Consider the following 20484-nt stretch of genomic DNA (forward strand, 5'->3'; position numbering starts at 1 on the left):
CCTGACTCGTGTTTACTCTCTTCTCAAGTACTGCAATGCAGCAGAGGAGGGATCAGCACGTGTCACGTAATCAGAGCACTGCATGCACACATATAATGACTCTTGGAAAGTGCTGACTTACCTGCTTCCTTCCTTGGCAAGTGACCTTTCTATAGTGCTGTCTATAGTCCACTGGGAAGGTGACTCAGTAGCCTGGTTCACATATGTTGCTAAACCATGGTTTATTGAACCTGTGAACCATGTCCATCAGTTTTACTATGATTTGTTTACTGCCAACAAACCAAAATCTTAAGCTATGGGTTGTTGTTTACTTATGAGCCTTGGTTTGGTTTAACACTTGTTTGGAGTTACATGGTGTCAGGGGTTTAGGAGCAGAAGCACGGGCAAGGGAGGAAACAGAGAGCGAAGGGGAGGAGGCAGAAGAAAAGATGAGTGACGACGACGACCCGAGATCTCCTAGTCTTTCCAGTGAATCAGAGGATTCACAGAAAGGAGCACCAGTGGCGAGGGCAAGGGGGGAGTCTAGGGGGGCACCCCAGGAAGACAGAGCCAGAGAGGACTCAGGGGGGAGCAGCTGGAAATCGGGACCAGCGTCACCGCCAGGAAGCAGGGAAGAGGAAGGGAGCCAGGGGGGAAGCGCTGGCAGCTCACCACAGGAGGGAGGACATGAGTCAGGAGTGGCCACACCTCCACAGGAGGGAGGACATGAGTCGGGGATGGCCACACCTCCATCGGGGAGCGAAGAAACGGTTGAGAGGAAAGTGGAAGGTTGGGCGCGCGCGCCAAGTTCAAATGCAGAGGAAGGCGGCGCAGTAAGCAGCCCCGAAAGAGAGCCAGGTCCTAAAGCCCGGCGCAAGGAGGCAGGAGGGTCTGGGTCAGCGTCAGAAGAATCCCGGAAGGAAGAAGCCCCGGGGGGTAGAGGGACCCAGAGGAGGACAGTCAGGAGGAAAAGGTGGAGCAAGGCTAGGATATTAAGTTGGTGCACACAGGGCGGAGACTCAGACGGAGCTTCGCCGACCTAGCTACTAGGCGTAGAGTTGCGCGCAGCAGCGTGAGAATGGAAACTGTAATTCAATAAAGACTTTTACTTAATGACCGCTGGCTAGCGTGATCCTCTGTGAGCTAGGATCTTCAAGCAGCTCTGACAGTAAGCTCCGTCTCCACTTGTGGGCATCTACAGCCTCGAGGAGGGGAGAGACACAGGTGCCTACTAGCAAGCTCACGAACGGCAGACGACATGACGGCTGAGCAGCAGATAGAGGAACTCAGAAACGCGGTGGCACAACTGAACGCCGAGGCTCTAGCATCCAGGAAGAGGGAGGAGGAAGCAGCCGCAGCCTGCAGGGATCTCCAGGTCAGGTTAGACGTGCTGACAAAGCAGACACCCCGGCAGGAGGGCATTGGGTTGGCGAGACGGACAGGCGGGCTGGTCTCTCACTTCGATGGGAACCTGCAACAGTATCCCAACTTTAGAGCCGACGTACTGTGCGCACTGCAACTGCTGCATAAAGACTTTAGAGATGAACAAGAGAGAGTGGGGTTCATCATGTCCCATCTGCATGGGGATGCGAGAGCATGGCTACGCAATTTATGGAGAGATAAGGATCCGGCGCTACAGAATGCAGATGCCTTTATTAAAGCAATGGATGGGTGTTTTTTATCAAGTATTGACGTGGATCTTGCACGGAAGGAGGTGCATGGGCTGAGACAAGGGAGGGCCAGCGTCAGGCAGTACCATGCCCGCTTTTTCGCCTTGGTCAGTGCCCTGGAATGGGACAGAGATTCGGCTCCTGTAAGAGACCTCTTTTGGGAGGGGCTGCATAACTCGATTAAAGATGAGATCGCCAGGGGGGAGAGACCCCGAACCACCCAGGAGGTCGTTCAGAGGGCACTGGCAGTGGGGGTGAGGCTGGAAGGACGTCCGTGGAACAGGGACGAAGGGCGTGGAGGGCGCGAACCAGCCGGGGGCCCCTCCTTCTTTCCCAGGGAAGCAGCGCGGGCGCAATCCACGCCTCCGCCAGGAGGAGGAGCCGAACCTATGGAGGTGGGAGGTGCAAGGGCTCAGTCAGCAACCAGAGCCCTAGCACCAGCAGCAGTGAAAGCGAAGCCTCCTAGAGGGAACAGGAAGTGTTACGTCTGTGAGGAGCCAGGGCATATGGCGAAAGAGTGTCCCCAGAGGCCCCACAAGCTCACTGCAGCCTCAGCAATGGTGACTGCAGCAACACAGCAAGGAGGACCACAGCAGGGAAACGAGGCTGTCTGGCTGGAGGAAGAGGCACTGGGGCCCAGCCAGACGTGTTAGTGACGCAGTCCCCAGCGATTTTACAGCCCGTGAACCCCCTCCCGCCCAAACCAGTAGTGAGGCTCACAGCGTCTCTCCAACTGCCCAATGGAATCACCATGGACGTGCCAATCACCATTGACTCAGGCAGCAATGCGGACTTTATAGGGCAGGACTTTGTCGACAGGCACGCTGTGCAGTTGCTGCCGGCCACACTGCCCCTGCAGGTTGTCACGGTGGATGGCAGGGAGCTGCTCGGGGGGCAAGTGGTGAAGCAGACGCCACCAATGGTGATGCGACTTGGGAATCACAGAGAAATCATCAGCTTCAACGTCACTCGACTATCTGACACGCCCATTGTATTGGGCATGAGTTGGCTGGACAAGCACAGCCCAGCGATGGCTTGGTACCAGAGGCAGCTGACCTTCGGCTCTTCCTTTTGTGCTGAACACTGCATCGTGCCCAGGCAGGAAGGAGAGGAAGAGGAGTCACAGCTGCTGCTAGGCACGCTGCAAGCGATTCCACACAAGTACGCTGAATTTTTGGAAGTTTTCTGCGAGAAGGAGGCAGACAGGCTACCCCCTCACAGACCATATGACTGCAAAATTGACCTGCTGCCGGGGGCGGCGCTGCCTAAAGGGAAACTGTATTCCATGTCAGAGGACGAACTGCAGGAACTCAAAGAGTTCATTGACCATAATTTGCAACGCGGCTTCATCCGGGAGTCCAGGGCAGTGGGGGGCAGTCCCGTATTCTTTGTTAAGAAGCGGGACACGCCCCAGAAAAGACTGGTAGTGGATTACAGGATTTTGAACAGTCTGACTAGGCCATCGGACTTCCCCATGCCCCGTATTGACGACCTCCTCGCAAAGGTACGGAAGGGCAGAGTGTTCACCAAGTTGGACCTGCGGGGGGCGTACAACCTCATTCGCATGCGGGAAGGAGATGAGTGGAAGACAGCCATGTTCACGCCACTGGGGACCTACGAATATAGAGTTATGCCTTTTGGATTGCAAAATGGCTCCCACGTTTTTCAAGCGTTTATGCATCACGTGTTGGCGGGACTTCTCTACAAGACGTGCGTCTGTTTCTTAGATGACATCCTGATCTTTTCGGAGTCGCAGCAGGAGCATGACGGACACGTCAAGGAAGTGCTGAGCAGGCTAAAGCAACATAGGCTCTACGCCAAGCTGGAGAAGTGCCAATTTGACGTGCCGGAGGTGGATTTTCTGGGCTACAAGCTGTCTGACAAGGGGCTCGCCATGGACAGCGCCAAGGTTCGAGCGGTGTTGGATTGGAAGAGTCCGCGCAACCGGAAGGAGGTCCAACGGTTTGTCGGCTTTGCGAACTTCTATCGCAAGTTTATCAAGGGCTTCGCGATGCAGACAGCGGCCATCACTGACACGCTTAGCTCCAAGAAGAAGAAGTTCGTTTGGACAGCGCAAGCGGAGCAGTCCTTTCAGGCACTCAAGCGTCTCTTCGCGTCGGAAGAGCAGCTGCTTCATGTCAACCCCAGCAAGCCGATGAGGGTGGAGACAGACGCCTCGGACAGAGCCGTGGGGGCGGTCCTGTTGCAGAAAGACCCGCAGGGGGTGTGGCGACCGGGAGCGTTTTACTCCAGGAAGCTCAGCAAGTCCGAACAGAACTACACCATCTGGGACAGGGAGTTGCTGGCCATTCACGCAGCGTTCAAGGCGTGGAGGCACTTTCTGATCGGCGCCAAGCACACGGTGCAGGTTTGCACGGACCACAAGAATCTAGAGCACTGGCGCACGGCACAGTTCCTGAACCAGAGGCAGATACGTTGGGCTGAGTTCTTTGCAAACTTCGACTTCCGAATAGAGTATGTCCCGGGGGACACCAACATCATGGCAGACGCTCTCTCCCGTAAGCCACAGTATCTGGAGGACGCAACGCCAGCGGCCGCCATGCACATCTTCGCACCAGCAGTGTGGGCGTGCGCCGCGGCGACCGTGGACCTAGAGGCGGTGCGACGTGCGTTGCAGGAGGACTCCTTCGCACAAGCAAAGATGGCAGAGGTGCAAAGGGGCAAGGCAGCGGCCGACGGTTTCCGGCTACGAGATGGATTGCTCATCCGAAAAGGGGCCATCTACGTGCCGGGAGACGAACTTCGAGCCAAGGTGCTGCAGCAGCTGCACGACGCGCCCACGGCCGGGCACTTTGGCAAGGAGAAGACGGTGGAATTAGTAGCCAGGGATTTCTGGTGGCCTGGAATGAGAGGGGAGGTCGCAGACTACGTGGCGAGGTGCGACACCTGCCAGAGGGCCAAACCAGTGCACAAACCGCCGGCCGGACTGTTGGAACCGCTGCAAACTCCGGTCGAACCTTGGGAAAGGGTGGCTCTGGACTTTGTCACGGATCTGCCCAGCTCAAGGGGCAAGACGGCAGTGCTGGTGGTGGTGGACCTGTTTTCCAAGATGGCGCATTTCATTCCGTGTGCGAAGGTGGCCACGGCGGAGCAAACCGCCAAACTGTTCATAGACCACGTGTTCAAGGTTCATGGTCTGCCACGGTCTATTCTGTCCGACCGGGGGCGGCAGTTCATCTCGAATTTCTGGCAGAAGCTGATGGGCTTCCTGAACGTCAAGATCAACCTGGCGTCGGCGAGACACCCGCAGACCAACGGGCAAGCGGAGCGGGTCAATGCCATCATGCAGCAGTACCTGAGATGTTATGCAAATCAACAGCCTGCGACGTGGGTGGATTACCTACCGCTTGCCGAGTTCGCCTACAACAACACGAAGCACGTGTCCACGGGGGTCACGCCGTTCTTCGCCAACAACGGGAGGCACCCAAGAACCTTCCCGGGACTGGAAAGAATGGGGGAGGGGGAGCCGCAGACAGCAGATGCGTTCGCGTCGGAGCTGCAGGAGGTCCACGATCAGCTGAGGCGCCACCTGGAGCTGGCCAAGCACGCATACAAGGTACAAGCGGACAAGCACAGAAGGGTTGGAGAAGAGCTCCACGTGGGAGACTGGGTTTGGTTAGCAGCCCACGCAGTGCCGGCCAGGTCGTTGGCCAAGAAGAAACTAGGGCATAAGCAACTGGGGCCCTACCAAGTCGAAGAGCAGGTCAACCCGGTAGCTTTCAGACTGGCACTTCCGGAGGGTTCCAGAATGCATCCGGTATTCCACAGATCGGTGCTCACTCCCTACAAGGCACCGCACAGGTTCCAGGAACCCGGAACAGCGCCGAGTCCGGTCAGAGACAGAACAGGGCACGCGGAAGTGGCACAGAAGGAGCGCATCAACGAAGTCACTGAGATTTTGGACTCCAGATGGGGGGAAGAGGGGGGTAGAATACTTTCTCGCCAAGGAGGGCACCCCGGCCAGTGCGAACAGCTGGGTGCCGGGCTACGCCTTGGACGAACCTCTCCTCAAAGACGAGTTTCATGCCCTCTTTCCCCATAGACCTATGCCAGCAGAATATTTTGACGACTGGCTTTTCACGCCCACACTTTCGGCCAGCACTTTCCGGGGGTTCGACTCGGACGAGGACCCGACACAAGACGTCCGTTCCCCGGAGGGGTCACCCTCGGGATCTGCATCAGAACCCTCGTATTGGTGGGACGATAGGCCAGAGGAGCAGTGGCGCAGACGGTGGCTGGAAGGCCCAGGACGAGCAACACCGACAGGAGGAAGTGAGGGAGAGACGGACATGGACGTTTTCGGGGACGACCCTGGTTTCGAGCACGGCTGCACAGAGATGGAAGCGGAGGTGACTGTCGTCGACGAGAGCGGGGAGGAAGACCCGGGAGACTTCAGATGGAGGCCTGCCACGGGAAGCGACCGATACCCGACGTTCGTCCCTTTGCAACAGCAGCCCCCAGCTCCAGCACCGGAAGGAGGGGAGGGGGGAATGGGGGGCTTCGAGGGGGGGATGGATGTCAGGGGTTTAGGAGCAGAAGCACGGGCAAGGGAGGAAACAGAGAGCGAAGGGGAGGAGGCAGAAGAAAAGATGAGTGACGACGACGACCCGAGATCTCCTAGTCTTTCCAGTGAATCAGAGGATTCACAGAAAGGAGCACCAGTGGCGAGGGCAAGGGGGGAGTCTAGGGGGGCACCCCAGGAAGACAGAGCCAGAGAGGACTCAGGGGGGAGCAGCTGGAAATCGGGACCAGCGTCACCGCCAGGAAGCAGGGAAGAGGAAGGGAGCCAGGGGGGAAGCGCTGGCAGCTCACCACAGGAGGGAGGACATGAGTCAGGAGTGGCCACACCTCCACAGGAGGGAGGACATGAGTCGGGGATGGCCACACCTCCATCGGGGAGCGAAGAAACGGTTGAGAGGAAAGTGGAAGGTTGGGCGCGCGCGCCAAGTTCAAATGCAGAGGAAGGCGGCGCAGTAAGCAGCCCCGAAAGAGAGCCAGGTCCTAAAGCCCGGCGCAAGGAGGCAGGAGGGTCTGGGTCAGCGTCAGAAGAATCCCGGAAGGAAGAAGCCCCGGGGGGTAGAGGGACCCAGAGGAGGACAGTCAGGAGGAAAAGGTGGAGCAAGGCTAGGATATTAAGTTGGTGCACACAGGGCGGAGACTCAGACGGAGCTTCGCCGACCTAGCTACTAGGCGTAGAGTTGCGCGCAGCAGCGTGAGAATGGAAACTGTAATTCAATAAAGACTTTTACTTAATGACCGCTGGCTAGCGTGATCCTCTGTGAGCTAGGATCTTCAAGCAGCTCTGACACATGGGTATACATCCGTATGCTAAGTACTGTTTTTCAAAAGCCAAGCCATGCACCCCCTACTTCTGAATTTTTTTTATATCTCAGTGGTTTTTGTTATGTGAATGGTACCATGGACCCCCTGGTGGGTTATGCGGACCTCTGGGGTACATGGCCCACCAGTTGGGCACCACTGTTCTAGGGAATCCTGGGAATCTACAGACAAGCTGTCCAAGTATAGGCAGCATGTGGTGTGCCTGTAGTGATTGAGCCTCAGCCTGCTTCCTGAAGTGCACACACATCCCATGATTCTAAACATACGTTTGTATATTTATACATTATTAATATCATATCTACATTTTGATGCTACTGTAAGAGCTTTGAAATTTTACCACCCAATCTATGGGTAGGCAAACTAAGGCCCGGGGGCTGGATCCGGCCCAATCTCCTTCTAAATCCAGCCTGCAGACAGTCCAGGAATCAGCATTTTTTTACATAAGTAGAATGTGTCCTTTTATTTAAAATGCATCTCTGGGTTATTTGTGGGGCATAGGAATTCGTTCTTTTTTCTTCTTCTTCAAAATCTAGTCTACCCCCCCAAAAGGTCTGAGGGACAGTGGACCAGCCCCATGCTTAAAAAGTTTGCTGGCCCCTGATCCAGTCAATGTAGCAGTTGAAATTATTGTACACTGCTCCCCTAAGCTCATTGAAATCAATGGTCTTAAATGTGGCTAACTGCACAGAAGTGCAGCATAAAGTGCTTTTGGCTGCAGGCCAACAGATGCATCTAAGAAGATCCAGAATACACAATGCATTTGGGATTCTCTATCCTGGCCTTGTTGTTGTTTTTTTAAAGCAATTGCAGCCTTTGGATGGGACTGTGACAGTCTGGGAGAGGGGGCTGATAGTGAGATTGCAGCCAGTGGATGTGACATCCTCAGTAGCAAAGAGCAACTGGGGGGAGTGATCTTAGATGAGGAAGGAGTGAGATCATGACCACACAGTGACCACCATGGCCAAGGAGAAATCAAGTCTGTGTCAAAATCCAAAAGATTATCTTTCCACTTCCCTAGAATCTCTGTTATCCTGAAAGTAGTGGCCTAGGAGATGCAGTCAGTAGCTTCTCCATGATTGGTGTCCTTTAATTTGTCTTTCAATTAAGCCAGGAAGCAGAATACCAAAATTGCACCTCCACACTTTATTACAGTACTTTCCTTCCCTTCCATGGGAACTAGGTAGCTCAGAGAAATGGAGAATGCATTTGCTATGTTTTGTCAGTAGTGGGGGCTAATGGACCAACGTTTTTTCTTTTTCTTTTTTACTGTTGAGTTGGACCATGCCAGTTTGTACAGAGTGTAAACTCTGAAACCCTTCTCATTGGTTACTAATTCATGTTCATAAATATCTGAGATAATGCCTTCTCTCATATCAACCTGCCTGTGCATTAGGATCAGCAGAAAAGGCTCACCTGGTGGTCCCTGCATTAAATGAAGTGTGTTTGTGTGGAGGCCCATGGAAGGGCCCTTTCACTGGTGATTCTACATCAGTTGAACGACCTCTTGAATGAAATGTGTGTTTCTCCAACCTTATGTTCTTTTAGATGCCATGTAGAAACTCACATTTTTTCAGACTTTTAGAAGCTGATGGAAGCTTTTATTATGTGGTTAATTGTGTAATTTAGGATTATTGCTTTAATGTTTCTGTTTCTTGTGTTTTTAGATTACCTTATTGTCGTAAATCACTGTGTGATTTTTTTTTGGGGGGGGGGAATGGTGGTATAGATTAGAAATCGCTTGAGAAATAAAAAAAGAATGCTGAAAAACTGTAAACTGCTCTTGCGGCCTACCAAACTGCTTGGCTGCAAGTTCATTCTGGTGCTAGCTTGGCAGAGTAGCAGAGGTCAGCCAGCTGGCTGATTATGTTTGGGGGAAAACTGGGACGAAACACCAGCATAACTATAATCAGACACACACGCAAGACTGGACATCTGCTCACTCTTTCTCTTATATGCTATACAAACTGTTTATCATTAATTTTTTCTTAATATTTCTCATCATTTCCTGTCTGCAGTACAGTGGTACGTCGGGTTAAGTACTTAATTCGTTCCGGAGGTCCGTTCTTAACCTGAAACTGTTCTTAACCTGAAGCACCACTTTAGCTAATGAGGCCTCCTGCTGCTGCCGTGCCGCCGGAACATGATTTCTGTTCTCATCCTGAAGCAAAGTTCTTAGCCCGAGGTACTATTTCTGGGTTAGTGGAGTCTGTAACCTGAAGCGTATGTAACCTGAAGCGTATGTAACACGAGGTACCACTGTACTCTTTAGTAAGGTTCAGTGAACTCAGTAGAGCTGACTTGTTAATAGTCAAGTATAAAATTGCCCTGTTTAAATATGATAGATATGGGGCTGTATCCAACATTCTCTGTTTGCCCTTTCACTTTTTTGGAATGTTAATGTTACACAGCAGAAGAATCCAGTTCGCAACAGTTGTAGAGGAAACGCATTGCACAACTCATGGGGTTGTGCAGCAAAGTTACCAGCAACCTGCTTCTGCATTTTGTTGTGAAACAATACAAACATGTTGCCAGTGGAACCAGTACTTCCAGTACCAAGGGACTTTAACTTAGCACCACATTGGATACAACCCACAATGTAGAGAATTATTTGGTATTCCTTTATTGCAATATTATTATTGCTATTTTTCTTTCATTCATGAAATGCCTGAAATGTTCTAGGTGCTGTATATAAATTACAAATAACACAGTCCTTATCCATAGGCCTGTAGTCCAATAGACATGACAAGGGAAAAACAAGCAAATTCAGGTACCAGTTCTTAATGGTTACCAAGTTATGTAATTGTTTTTTTGGTAACCAGCTGACTATGAGCTGTACCCAGCTAGGTATTATGCAGAGTAGACCCATTGAAATTAGTCATGTGTATTAATTGGGTCTATTCTTGGTATAACTAGCATTAGATATAACCTAATATTATAAATGACTTATATATTTGCAGATATTTTAATTTTTGAGGTAAAGTTTTTTCCAATGTCCTTAAAGGATAAAAACCATTCTTAATACAAAGGACTTACCTGTTACTATATTTCCTGTAATTTAATTTCCCATCTTTTCCAGAAAAGTGCTAGTGAACATTTAACTGCTATGAAGTAGCTAAGTGAAATTGTCCCCCCCCCCCTCTTTAACTGAGTACATTAGAACTGGAGCTTTAGAAACTATTATATACCTAGTCTTTGTTCTAAAGTCTAATCTGCACCCTAATTACAAGTAGTCATTTTTTTAGAGTCTGGACTGTTCTCTGAATTTGATTTCTGTCAAGAAATTATTTTAAAATCTTCTTAAATTCACATTGCATTCTTAAGGTTTTTGTATTAATGTTATCTTCCTTGCCAACTGTAGAAGAAATAAGTAAGTTACATGATGGGCTCTGATTTAATAGCTACTTTTAAACGTTGAAATATTCATGAAAAAATATAGGCTTCCCAGAGTTTACGTGCAGCAGATATGGATTTTGGCAAATAAAGAAAATAGAGATTGATTTGATTTCTCATTATCCTTCTGTCAACATGACTTGTAAGAAAAAGATTAATGTCTACATAAAGACCTGCTTTGCTTTCAAATCTGCAGTAAAATAATGTAAGGCCCAGTTCAGACACCGCCTCACAGCCTTCTCCCTTCTCTGTACGTAAACGAAAGTGAAGTCTTACTTCACTTTAGAACTAGCCATAGTTGTGCATTGTATACAAACTCAGTTAACTGAAGTTTGGGCTTGTCATCCAGATTAAAATAGAAAATGGTTAGTTTCAAAATGAGCCAGCATCAAACCATAGCTGGCATATTTAAGTTACCATTGTTTGTTTTAAACCAAGATTCCTGGTCTGTATGCAGTGCTTAGCTGTGCAAAATATGCCTGGTGGAATTATAACATGAAGTTTTGTCATCTCATCTGTGCAATATACTTTCATATAGACTGACTTCTCATTCCTCACTGTAATGTTATTCAGATACTTGGCACATGCACAATTTCACAAAAGATTTAGAAAGCAGTCATTCTTCAGTAATCCCAGTTGTACTGTAGACTGCAGCTGACTGCTCACGTGTAGCCCTACTATTCCACTCAGACCTCAGCCTGCATTAAAAGACTAACATAATCGTATTGAGAGAAAGCATTTAGAGGACTATAATCCACTGGTCTTCCTGAATGACTTTTTACATAATGAAAATCTGTGAAGGGTAAATATGTTGATGAGGAGCTTCACAAACATTTATTTATATTCAAATTATTATTCTGCACTCTTAATTTTTAGCCGGAAGGCTAGGAGCTTTAATACCTCTTGGATTTTGTTTATATATAGAAACAATCCTGTGACACATGGCCTTCCGGGTTCTGTTGTTTTGAATTTTAATTTAATATTTCTTTTTTCATTACCGGATCTTTCCAAATGATTTTGGTTTGGTCATTTTTAACCTGCGAAAAACAGATGAAACCTTTAAGGTTCTTTAGTTCAACAAGCATAGATCAGCATTCAGTGCTTGATTTTTCCAGATGCAGACCCCTTGGCTTCAGCACATCACCATAAATTGTAATTGAATTTTTCTCTTTCTGTCCTCTCTATAGATCTCCAAAATTCTTGGTGCTGTGAATCTTAGGGTGAATGTAGGGTACCAGTGTTCTAAGAGTCCGTGTGCTGGAGTAATTCAAAAGCTGACACCCCCACCATCTAAGTTTATTTACTTTAAAGGTAGTGACACTTTAAAAAAATAGAACTTCCAAGTGAATGTGGTTATATTTCTGAGAATTAGCTTAGGTGCCACTGCTATAAAATGGAATTCACAAAGTCATCTGTAAGCAAATTCCCATTGCATTATATTATATATAAAGATGAAAAAGTTTGCGCTTGTCGTGAGATGGAAGCAGCTGATTTTATAATATTTAAACAGTGTTTTGCACTTCAGCCTTGCACACATATATGTGGACAATAATAAATTCTTTGCAGGCGAGATTCCACTCAGTAAAATAACTATGGAAGTTTATGACAACTCTCTAATGCAGTGGTGGTGTTTCACAGTATAATAATGAAATGGGTTATTTGGAGTGTGTAGGCAATTCAGTATGGGTAACTCAGTTTGATTGATAAGCTTATGCTTGGGCATCTGTCTTTTTTTGAAAAAATGACTGTCACAAACAGGCTGGCAAGTTGACAGAACAGGCTTTATTTTAAATAAATAATAGCAACAGGCTTTATCCTGAGCACAAAAGCAACACTTTTGCTCAGATGGAATGATGCCAGCTCATTATAATATTTTAACACTTCCATATTAATACTAAAACAATTCTGTAATATGAACCTGACAAAACATTTTGAAGTAAAACCTGGATGTTATAAATCAAAAGTGCTTATTTCCTTTTATATTGCACACTCTGTATTTATAATTACTGGGCTATCATCATGGTCGTAATACATTACTTTGTCATCCTCTGTAAAATACAGCAAAGTTTGATTTTTAAAAAATCTTATTTTACAAAAAAAAAAGAGAGACTCCCTCTGCCTTTTCCAGTGAATATATACATTCTTAAAAATTACTAAGGCTGTAAACATAAGAAAATAACCAGGCCTTTAGAAGTGTGTGTGTGTACATACGTACACAAAAGCCAAGCTTCTGCTTTAAATTTGTGATCCAGTTTATACATAACACCTAAGCCAAACCATGGGTTGGTCCAAATGGAGATTGTGGCTCCTTTGCTTCTTCAGTCCTGGAGCATGTTGTATGAACCAAGGCTTGTGGTTTGTTTTCATTCCCAAGAAACCATGAGCTGTAACCGAGTTTTATTTGGCTTACAGCTTATGATTTGCCTGGAGGGGACAAACTATGAGCCCAGGGTCAGATGACTTACTAGGTTAAACCATGGCTTAGCTCACAGCTACAGAAGACTAGACCAAGAGCAAAGTGCCAGCAATCTCTCCTCTAGGAGTCTAAATGCTTGTACATTTGTGCCAAAAAATTGTTCAGATTACCGTTAATGTGCAACCCGAGCGAATGTGATCTTGTGTGTAAAATATATTCAGTACATCACAATCTAGTGGCTCAAACACTAAGATATAAATCGTAGAATTGTAGAGTTGAAAGGGACTCTGAGGGTCATCTAGTCCAGCCACCTGCAATTAAGGCAGGCTTCCTCAACCTTGGCTCTCCACATGTTTTTGGCCTACAACTCCCGTCATCCCTAGATAGTAGGACCAGTGGTCAGGGATGCTGGGAATTGTAGTCTCAAAACATCTGGAGGGCCAAGGTTGAGGAAGCCTGAATTAAGGAATCTCAACTAAAGTACTGATGGCCATCCAATTTGTGCTAAGAAATCTCCAATGAAGGAGAGTGCACCACCTGAGGGAGTCCATTCCACTGTTAAAGAGCTTTTACCATCAGAAAGTTATTCCTAATGTTCAATTGGAATCTTCTTTGTTGTAACATGAATCTATTGGTTCTGGTCCTATCCTCTGGAGGAGAAAACAAGCTTCTTCCTTCTTCCATGTGATAGCCCTTTAGATATTTGAAGATGGCCTTCATATCTCCTCTTTTCCATGCTAAACATACCCAACTCCCCCAACCTTTCCTCATAAGACTTGGTTTCCAGACCCTTTATCATCTTGGTTGTCCTCTGCTGCACTCATTCCAGCTTGTCATTAGCCTTCTTAAATGGTGGTGCCCAGAACTGGAGACAGTACTCCAGGTGTGATCTGACCAAGACAGAATAGTGGTGCTATTACTTCCCTTGATTTAGACACTAAACGTCTGTTGACGTAGCCTAGAATAGCATTAGCTTTTTTTACTGCTGCATCAGATGGTTGACTCATGTTAAGCTTCTGGTCTACTGAGACCCCTAGATCCTTTTTGCATATACTACTGGCAAGCCTGGTGTCCCCCATCTTATATTTGTGCAGTTGGTTCTTCTTGCCTAAGTGTATAACATTACATTTGTCCCTATTGAAATTCATTTTGTTTGTTTGGGCCCAGTTCTCTAATCTGTTAAGGTCAGTTTTAATCCCAATTCTGTCTTCTGTAGCATTAGCTATCCTTTCCAGTTTGGTGTCATCTGCAAATTAATGAGCATACCCTCAATTCCTTCATCCAAGCCAAGTCATTTATAAAGATGGTGAACAACAACAGGCCCAGGACAGAATCCTGTGGCACCAACTTGTCACTTTTTTCAGGATGCCGAGGAACCATTACTAACTTCTCCATGATATCATGGGGAAAATCTTACTGAAATCAAAATATACTATGTCCACGGCATTCCCCTGAAACACCAAAAAAGAAATGAGGTTCGTCTGGCATGACTTGTTTTTGAGAAACCCATGCTGGATCTCAGTAATCACAGCATCCTTTTTTAAGTGCTCACAGACATGGCCGTTTAATTGCCTGTTCTGGGCCAAGCAAAAACTGAAAGAAGATGTGAAGCAGGGCTGCTGAAGGGCAAGGGGTGTGCTGTTGGGAAAGTCACAAGGGCTAGACAGAGGCTTGGAGGGCCACATTTGGCCCTTGGGCCAGAGGCTCCCTATCCCCGCTTTATAGCAACTTGGATATAAAGACCCATAATGTAAATTTACTGGAGTTATACTACTTAGCAATTCTTTGCTTAATTATGTTGCTTAATGTGAAGTACTTAATGTGGAAACTAATTTGTATTGCTGCAATATGTAATATTTCCAGGACAGCTAGGCACGCTCATGCAAAACAAAGTTTAAATATGTGAATGGACATATATTCTACCACAAAAAGGGAAATTATGAAAAGTCCTTACTACTTAGCTTTCTGGTTTTTCTCACTTCACCTTTTAAGTTATAAATGGTCTCTAAAACATGGATAACATTTTCAAGCTCTCTTATGCCCTCTAAACCTGTTTATCAATCAAGATAGGTCCCTTAGCCTTTAAAAACTTCTGGAGGGTTTAGAGATGTGCTGGGCTTTTATTTTTGGCAGTGACAAATGTCCATGAATTTGGTGAAACCAAGTTTTGACTGGGGTGGCCTGAAGTGCAACTTCTAATAATTCAACAGTAATTTACTCCCACAAAACAAGCTGGAATGATTGCTACCTTCTGCTCTCATTGCCCATAGGGAGACCAGTGCAGAGGACACAGAATAATAGAATTGCATTGTAGAAGGTACCCCAATGCTCATCTAGTTCAACCCCATGCAATGCAGGAATCTCAACTAAAGCATCCATGACAGATGACCATCCAGCCTCTGCTTAATAACCTCTTAGCAAGGAGAGACTGCCATCTTCCAAGGGAGTCCATTCCACTGTCGAACAGCTCTTGCTGTCATAAAGTTCTTCCAGTGTCTCATATCTTTCACATTTCCATAGAATTTTAGCTGTTATATTTTATTCCATTGATTTCTGCCTAGCAGGCTAAACCTGTCAAAATGTCTTCTTCCATACCACTATTTAAAGGTATGACAGTCTTGACCCCCTTTGCATCTGGTCAGCTTAGTAAACCATGCGTCAGGCAGCTGTGCCTAGGTCACATTGCGCATGTGATTACACTGGGCGATCATGGGAGATTAATGGTGGACCCATTAGGTAATTAGATAGTGACAATCCTGTGTCTTAGATCATTTGGAAAACAAATCTTGTATGTCAGCATAATAGATTTACATCTCAAACCTGAAACTTTTACAAAGATGAGTAGAGAAATGACTGCACCCAAGTTGGAACTAAAAAAAAGTTATTGAATCTGGATTTCCTGTTTGTTCCAGAACAAATGCAACCCTTGGAGTTCTAAATGTGCAAAGAATATAGAATCTGTTTCTGATTAAAATACTGCTAGCTGCAATCCAACTATGCAGTTCCCCCACTCTCAAGTTTAATAATGCCATTTGCAGACCAGCTTTAAGTGCAAAGTTTGTGAATCACACTGAAGAAAAAGGTCTAGCCCTTGTAGCAGTGAAGACAGCCGTCACTACCTCTCATGAACAATGTTTGAAGTGAAACAGTGGTCAGAACACAGGATCAATAGCAGCAGTTTGAGTCTATCTACATATGCAGAGATAGGTACTTTAGCACCAATATGAGCACACAGTTTTGACATCAAATACATAAAATCCAAATCCCACCTCTCAATTCCATTTTGGACTAAACACATATTTACAATCAAATATCAAAACACTTTTGATACCTTGAGTAATTAAGGCTGCTGTCTTGCTTATTGAACACAGGAGGATTTATTTATGTGTTAACATGCTTTGAAGTCTTGCCTGGTTGCAACCTCTACAGAACCAAGACTTGTTTGACGGCCTGCTGTCCAGGGCTGCCTGCAAACATTCAGCACAAATTTACTCATATAACTTATATTTAGGAAGATTAGTGGTTCATTCCTAAAGAGAAGCAAGTTACGGAGTTAGGCTCTCATTCTGTGCATACTTACGGAGCATTCTTTCCCATAAAATCCCTGTAGGACAGAAGTCTATCTTGAGCATATTTGACTTGAAATATGGTCTACCTGTATGCAGAGAATTTTAAGTTTTGGCTTACAAGTAAATAAGTGTAAACTTAAAATTCTAAGGAAACTAATGTGGGTATGGCGTAGGACTCACATAGAAAGAGTTCAAGATTGGTCAGTAAATCATTAGTCTTAATAGATTTGCCAGGTACATACCTAAGTATATGCATTTGAAGGCAGAACCTATAGATTTTCACTGGCAGCCCTGCCTCCTATGCATGTTGTCTTAGAAGTTAAAGTCCAGCTATGTTCAATGGGACTTTACTTCCAAGTAAGTACAAAAAGCATTGCAGCTGTGCAGCCTGATCCTATTGCATGTAGGTCCCACTTATCCCAATGTTGACTAGCTTTCAAGTGTTTTTAGGTTTGCCGACATCCATTGAGTCCAACATAACCTTCCGTGTAAATATACAGAGAACTGGGTTGCACGTATCCAGTTTGCAAGGACATTAATGAGACAAGCATACTAATCCTAAACATGCCATATGGAAGTTCCTTTGAAATTAATGGGACCTAATTCCAAGTATTACATTCAGGATAGCTCTATTAATAAAACTTAACAGATTTGTCAATAGGAGACTCATGCTCTTAGCCCAAGTGACTTAGGGTCAGGGTATAAGATTTTGCTGCCTGCTTCTTAGTAATCACACAATATATTCTTGTTAGCCTTGTAGCAGTTGCTGGGTGGGTGGATGCTCTTGAGTTAGCCAATTGATTTAAATGTAATGAGCTAGCCCATAGTGTTAGACCATGTAGATCAGTCCTGTCTAGAGCAGGGGTGAACTTCAGGTCTGGGGCCCAAATGTGCCTCCAGGTCTCTCTATTCAGCCACTGGAACTCTCCTGAGGCCACACATCCTCTCCAGAAAGTTGCCCAGAAGGGAATGTGAATTTTGGGCTGAAAAAGGTTCACCATAATGGGTATAGAGAAAGTGGAAGTAGCTCTTAAGGAACTCGTGTAAAGGAACTTAGGGCATCCTATCATGCAAAGTATATCACTATCACAATGCCAGGCCAAAACACATATCACCATTGCTAGGAAATCTGACACTGGACAAATGTAATTCATGGCTTTGTTAGACCCAAGGGTTCAGATTAAGGTTTTCACCGACTTGTGCACTTAAAAGTTTGAAGAGGTTGAAGCTTGACCTGTAAATCTTCTCACCACTTCAATTAACTCAGTTAATTCAAGGGGCAAGTAGAGAAGCATGTTTTGTGTACATGAGCAATACAGTCCTAAGCACGTTTATTCAGAAGTAAGTCTCACTTACTGCTAAGTAGACAGGGATGGGACCACACTTTCAGTTGCTTAACTTTGTTGCCTGGAACTGCTAATTGCAGCTAAAGAGGTTAGAAATGTTCAGTAACACCTTTGTAGTTTGAATGAGTGGAACTGTTGTTCTTGACAATCTGCTGTGACTGAAATGAAACTCTGCTTTAAAAGCCATTTCAGATAGGGCCTTGTCTGCACAGGAATTCCTAATGCATCCACTTTAAAGATACTGTTCCACAGACAGCTTAAAAGAGGAGCAATGCTCTCTTTTACATAATGTTTATCTAGCTCCACTGTCTAGCTCCAACAGCCCTGTGCTCAAATGCTGCCATCCAAGTCACATTTGTGCCAGGTCTTGGGTATGTCAGGATTATAAGATTGATTCTAATCTTCTTGGCTCTGGCAGGTACATATGTAAATCTCATTAACAGTAATAGGAGATGTACATGTGTAAACTTCAGACTGTCAACGTGAGATCATGCCTCTTCTTTGCACCATAGAATCAGAGTGGAGCTCAAGCACAGGAAAGGGTTCTCTGGAATCTCCAGGTAAGCCTGGGAAAGACCCCTGTCTGAAGCCCTGGAGAGCCACTGCCAGTGAGCGAAGAAACATAATGCTGTGTTAGATGAACTAATGGTCTGACTTGGCACAAGGCAGATTCATAGGTTTTAACGTCCTGTTACAGCATTAAAAAATCAGTGATAGTGGCTTGTTTTTAGGCCACATTGACACCCCAAATCTGAAACACATTATATGAAAGTCCCACTGAAATAAATGGAATCTTCTTTATAAGTATGCTCAGGATTATAGCCAGAGCCTGCATTTAAAGCTTTGATTCTAAACACATTTACCAGAGAGCAAGTCCTATTTAACTCAGTAGAGTTTACTTCTGAGTAAACATACTTGGGATCTTGCTGCACTCTAGCTTCACTGTTTTAGAAATACCACTGTTCAGCTTCCATGCACAAACCAGGGGAGTTGTGCAGTGCGATTTTATTTACTCAGAATTAAATCCTGAATTCACTGGGACTTGCTCCCAGCTCAGGTATGTGTATCCATACATGATTTCAAGGCAATGAATACACCTACTAGGGAGTAAATCCTACTGTGGGTATGTGATATATGCATTATATATAATGCAGCATGTGTGCACACTGTAATGCAGCATCCTTTCTGGAAGATTTGGTCCAAATAGGCATTTAAACTTGACTGACAGTGAACAAAGAAGCTGAACTGGTTCTACCCCACAGCAAACTATAAGTGGTAGAATATGTTATGCAACAGTGAATTGAACACAGAGCTTCTTAAGGTCTCTGTAAATGGTGCTTAATCTTTCTTCTGCAGATTTGGATTGCCTTTCACAGTGTATGCTGTGCCAAAGTGCAATTAGTTCCGATAAAACAAAAGAAGTTCAGGTCTCTTAAACCATTTGGTTCTAAACTCCCCCTCCCACAAAAAAAAATAATACTATCAGGCTTAGCACCCAGGGCTAAAAGCACACTTCTTTTAGAGAGAGAAAACAAATCTTCAGCTCAGGACCACAACATCATTTATGTTTGTTGGAAATTATATGTAAATTTATAGGTGTCTCCATTTTGCCACTGAATTAATTCCCATCTCCAAATCATGTGCAATTTGTAATCAGTTTGTAAACATGGACCAACAGTAGAACCTACTCACAAACAATACTTTTTTCTGCTTACTGAGAATAATCATCTATAAATAGCGAACAAATCCCTACTATGGCTGGGAGTTGTAATACCCACATACCTTAGATGGACTGTTCTTTAAAGCTAGAATATCGCACAAATCCTCAGGCTTAGGACTTGAACAGAACACATCCCCTGCCCCTTATTCCGGCACAGGGATCCCATCTCATACTCGCCTCCTCCCTCCACCCTTTTGCTTGGAAAACCATAATCTGGGGGAACAAACGCCTCTCCTTTTTCTCCCTCATCAAGAAAAGCCAAACTCTTCTCCTGAACCTGGCATCCCCCACCTTAGGAGAGCTTTGCCACACACACGGCCAGGATGATGGCGATGAGGAGGACAGCCGTGAAGATGATGCCGGCCAGCACTTTGTTGATATCGCAAAAGGCCTTGCTCTCCTCCACCTCGATCATGCCGATGGAGGAGGCGCCCACGCTGATGGTGGACTTGAGCTCCGCCCCGGGGTCCTGCTTGGCCTCCACCGTCCATTGCGGGACGCTGACTTTCATCTCCATCTCGTACATCATCTCCCCCACTTGGTTGATCTCGTTCTCCAGGTCCTTCAAATCCACCACGTCGATGTTGTTGTCCGCCTCGTATTTCATGTTCTGGACGCTCATGGCCCGGGCGGCCACCCCGGAGGTGCCGCCGCTCATCCCCGTCTGGATGAGCGGCTTTTTGGGTACGTTGAGGGGGAACTCCTGGCCCAGCTCCAGGGCGCGCCGCATGTCGGTCTCCAGTATCTCCAAGCAGGTGGAGAAGAGGACCCAAAGTCGCTCGAATTCCGCCCTGTCCTCTTTGCTCACCGTCTTGTCCCGCAAGGCGGCCGTGAGCTTGTTGCGGTTGGCCACCGCCAGTTCCTGGGCTTTCTGCCGGGTCTTCTTGAGCTCCTCGCGCAGGTTCTGCGAGTCCGAGGTGCCGCCGATGGTCAGCACCATGTGCCGGTAGCAGGCCGTCACTTTGCTCAGCGCGTCCAGCAGCGCCTTGCACTCATCCTTCGCCATGGCGCGCACCGGCCGGGGCAACCGGGC

The 20484-nt window shown here is 46.5% G+C and overlaps 3 protein-coding genes across 4 annotated transcripts in view; 1 reads left to right on the forward strand and 2 right to left on the reverse strand.

The window, feature by feature from the left end:
• TDRD12 (tudor domain containing 12) overlaps window positions 1–20484 on the reverse strand; it is a 140974-nt gene that overhangs the window by 84715 nt on the left and 35775 nt on the right. The window lies entirely within an intron of this gene.
• ANKRD27 (ankyrin repeat domain 27) overlaps window positions 1–20484 on the forward strand; it is a 78719-nt gene that overhangs the window by 2926 nt on the left and 55309 nt on the right. The window lies entirely within an intron of this gene.
• RGS9BP (regulator of G protein signaling 9 binding protein) lies at window positions 12161–20457 on the reverse strand (the record flags this gene model as incomplete). The annotated part of the gene is made up of 1 exon (XM_083512526.1): window positions 12161–20457. One exon carries the CDS (start codon window positions 20455–20457, stop codon window positions 19744–19746), a length of 714 nt encoding a protein of 237 aa, XP_083368652.1. The 3' UTR covers window positions 12161–19743.

Source organism: Podarcis liolepis (genome assembly GCF_965112155.1).
Source record: "Podarcis liolepis genome assembly, chromosome: 7".
Lineage (NCBI taxonomy): Eukaryota > Metazoa > Chordata > Lepidosauria > Squamata > Lacertidae > Podarcis > Podarcis liolepis.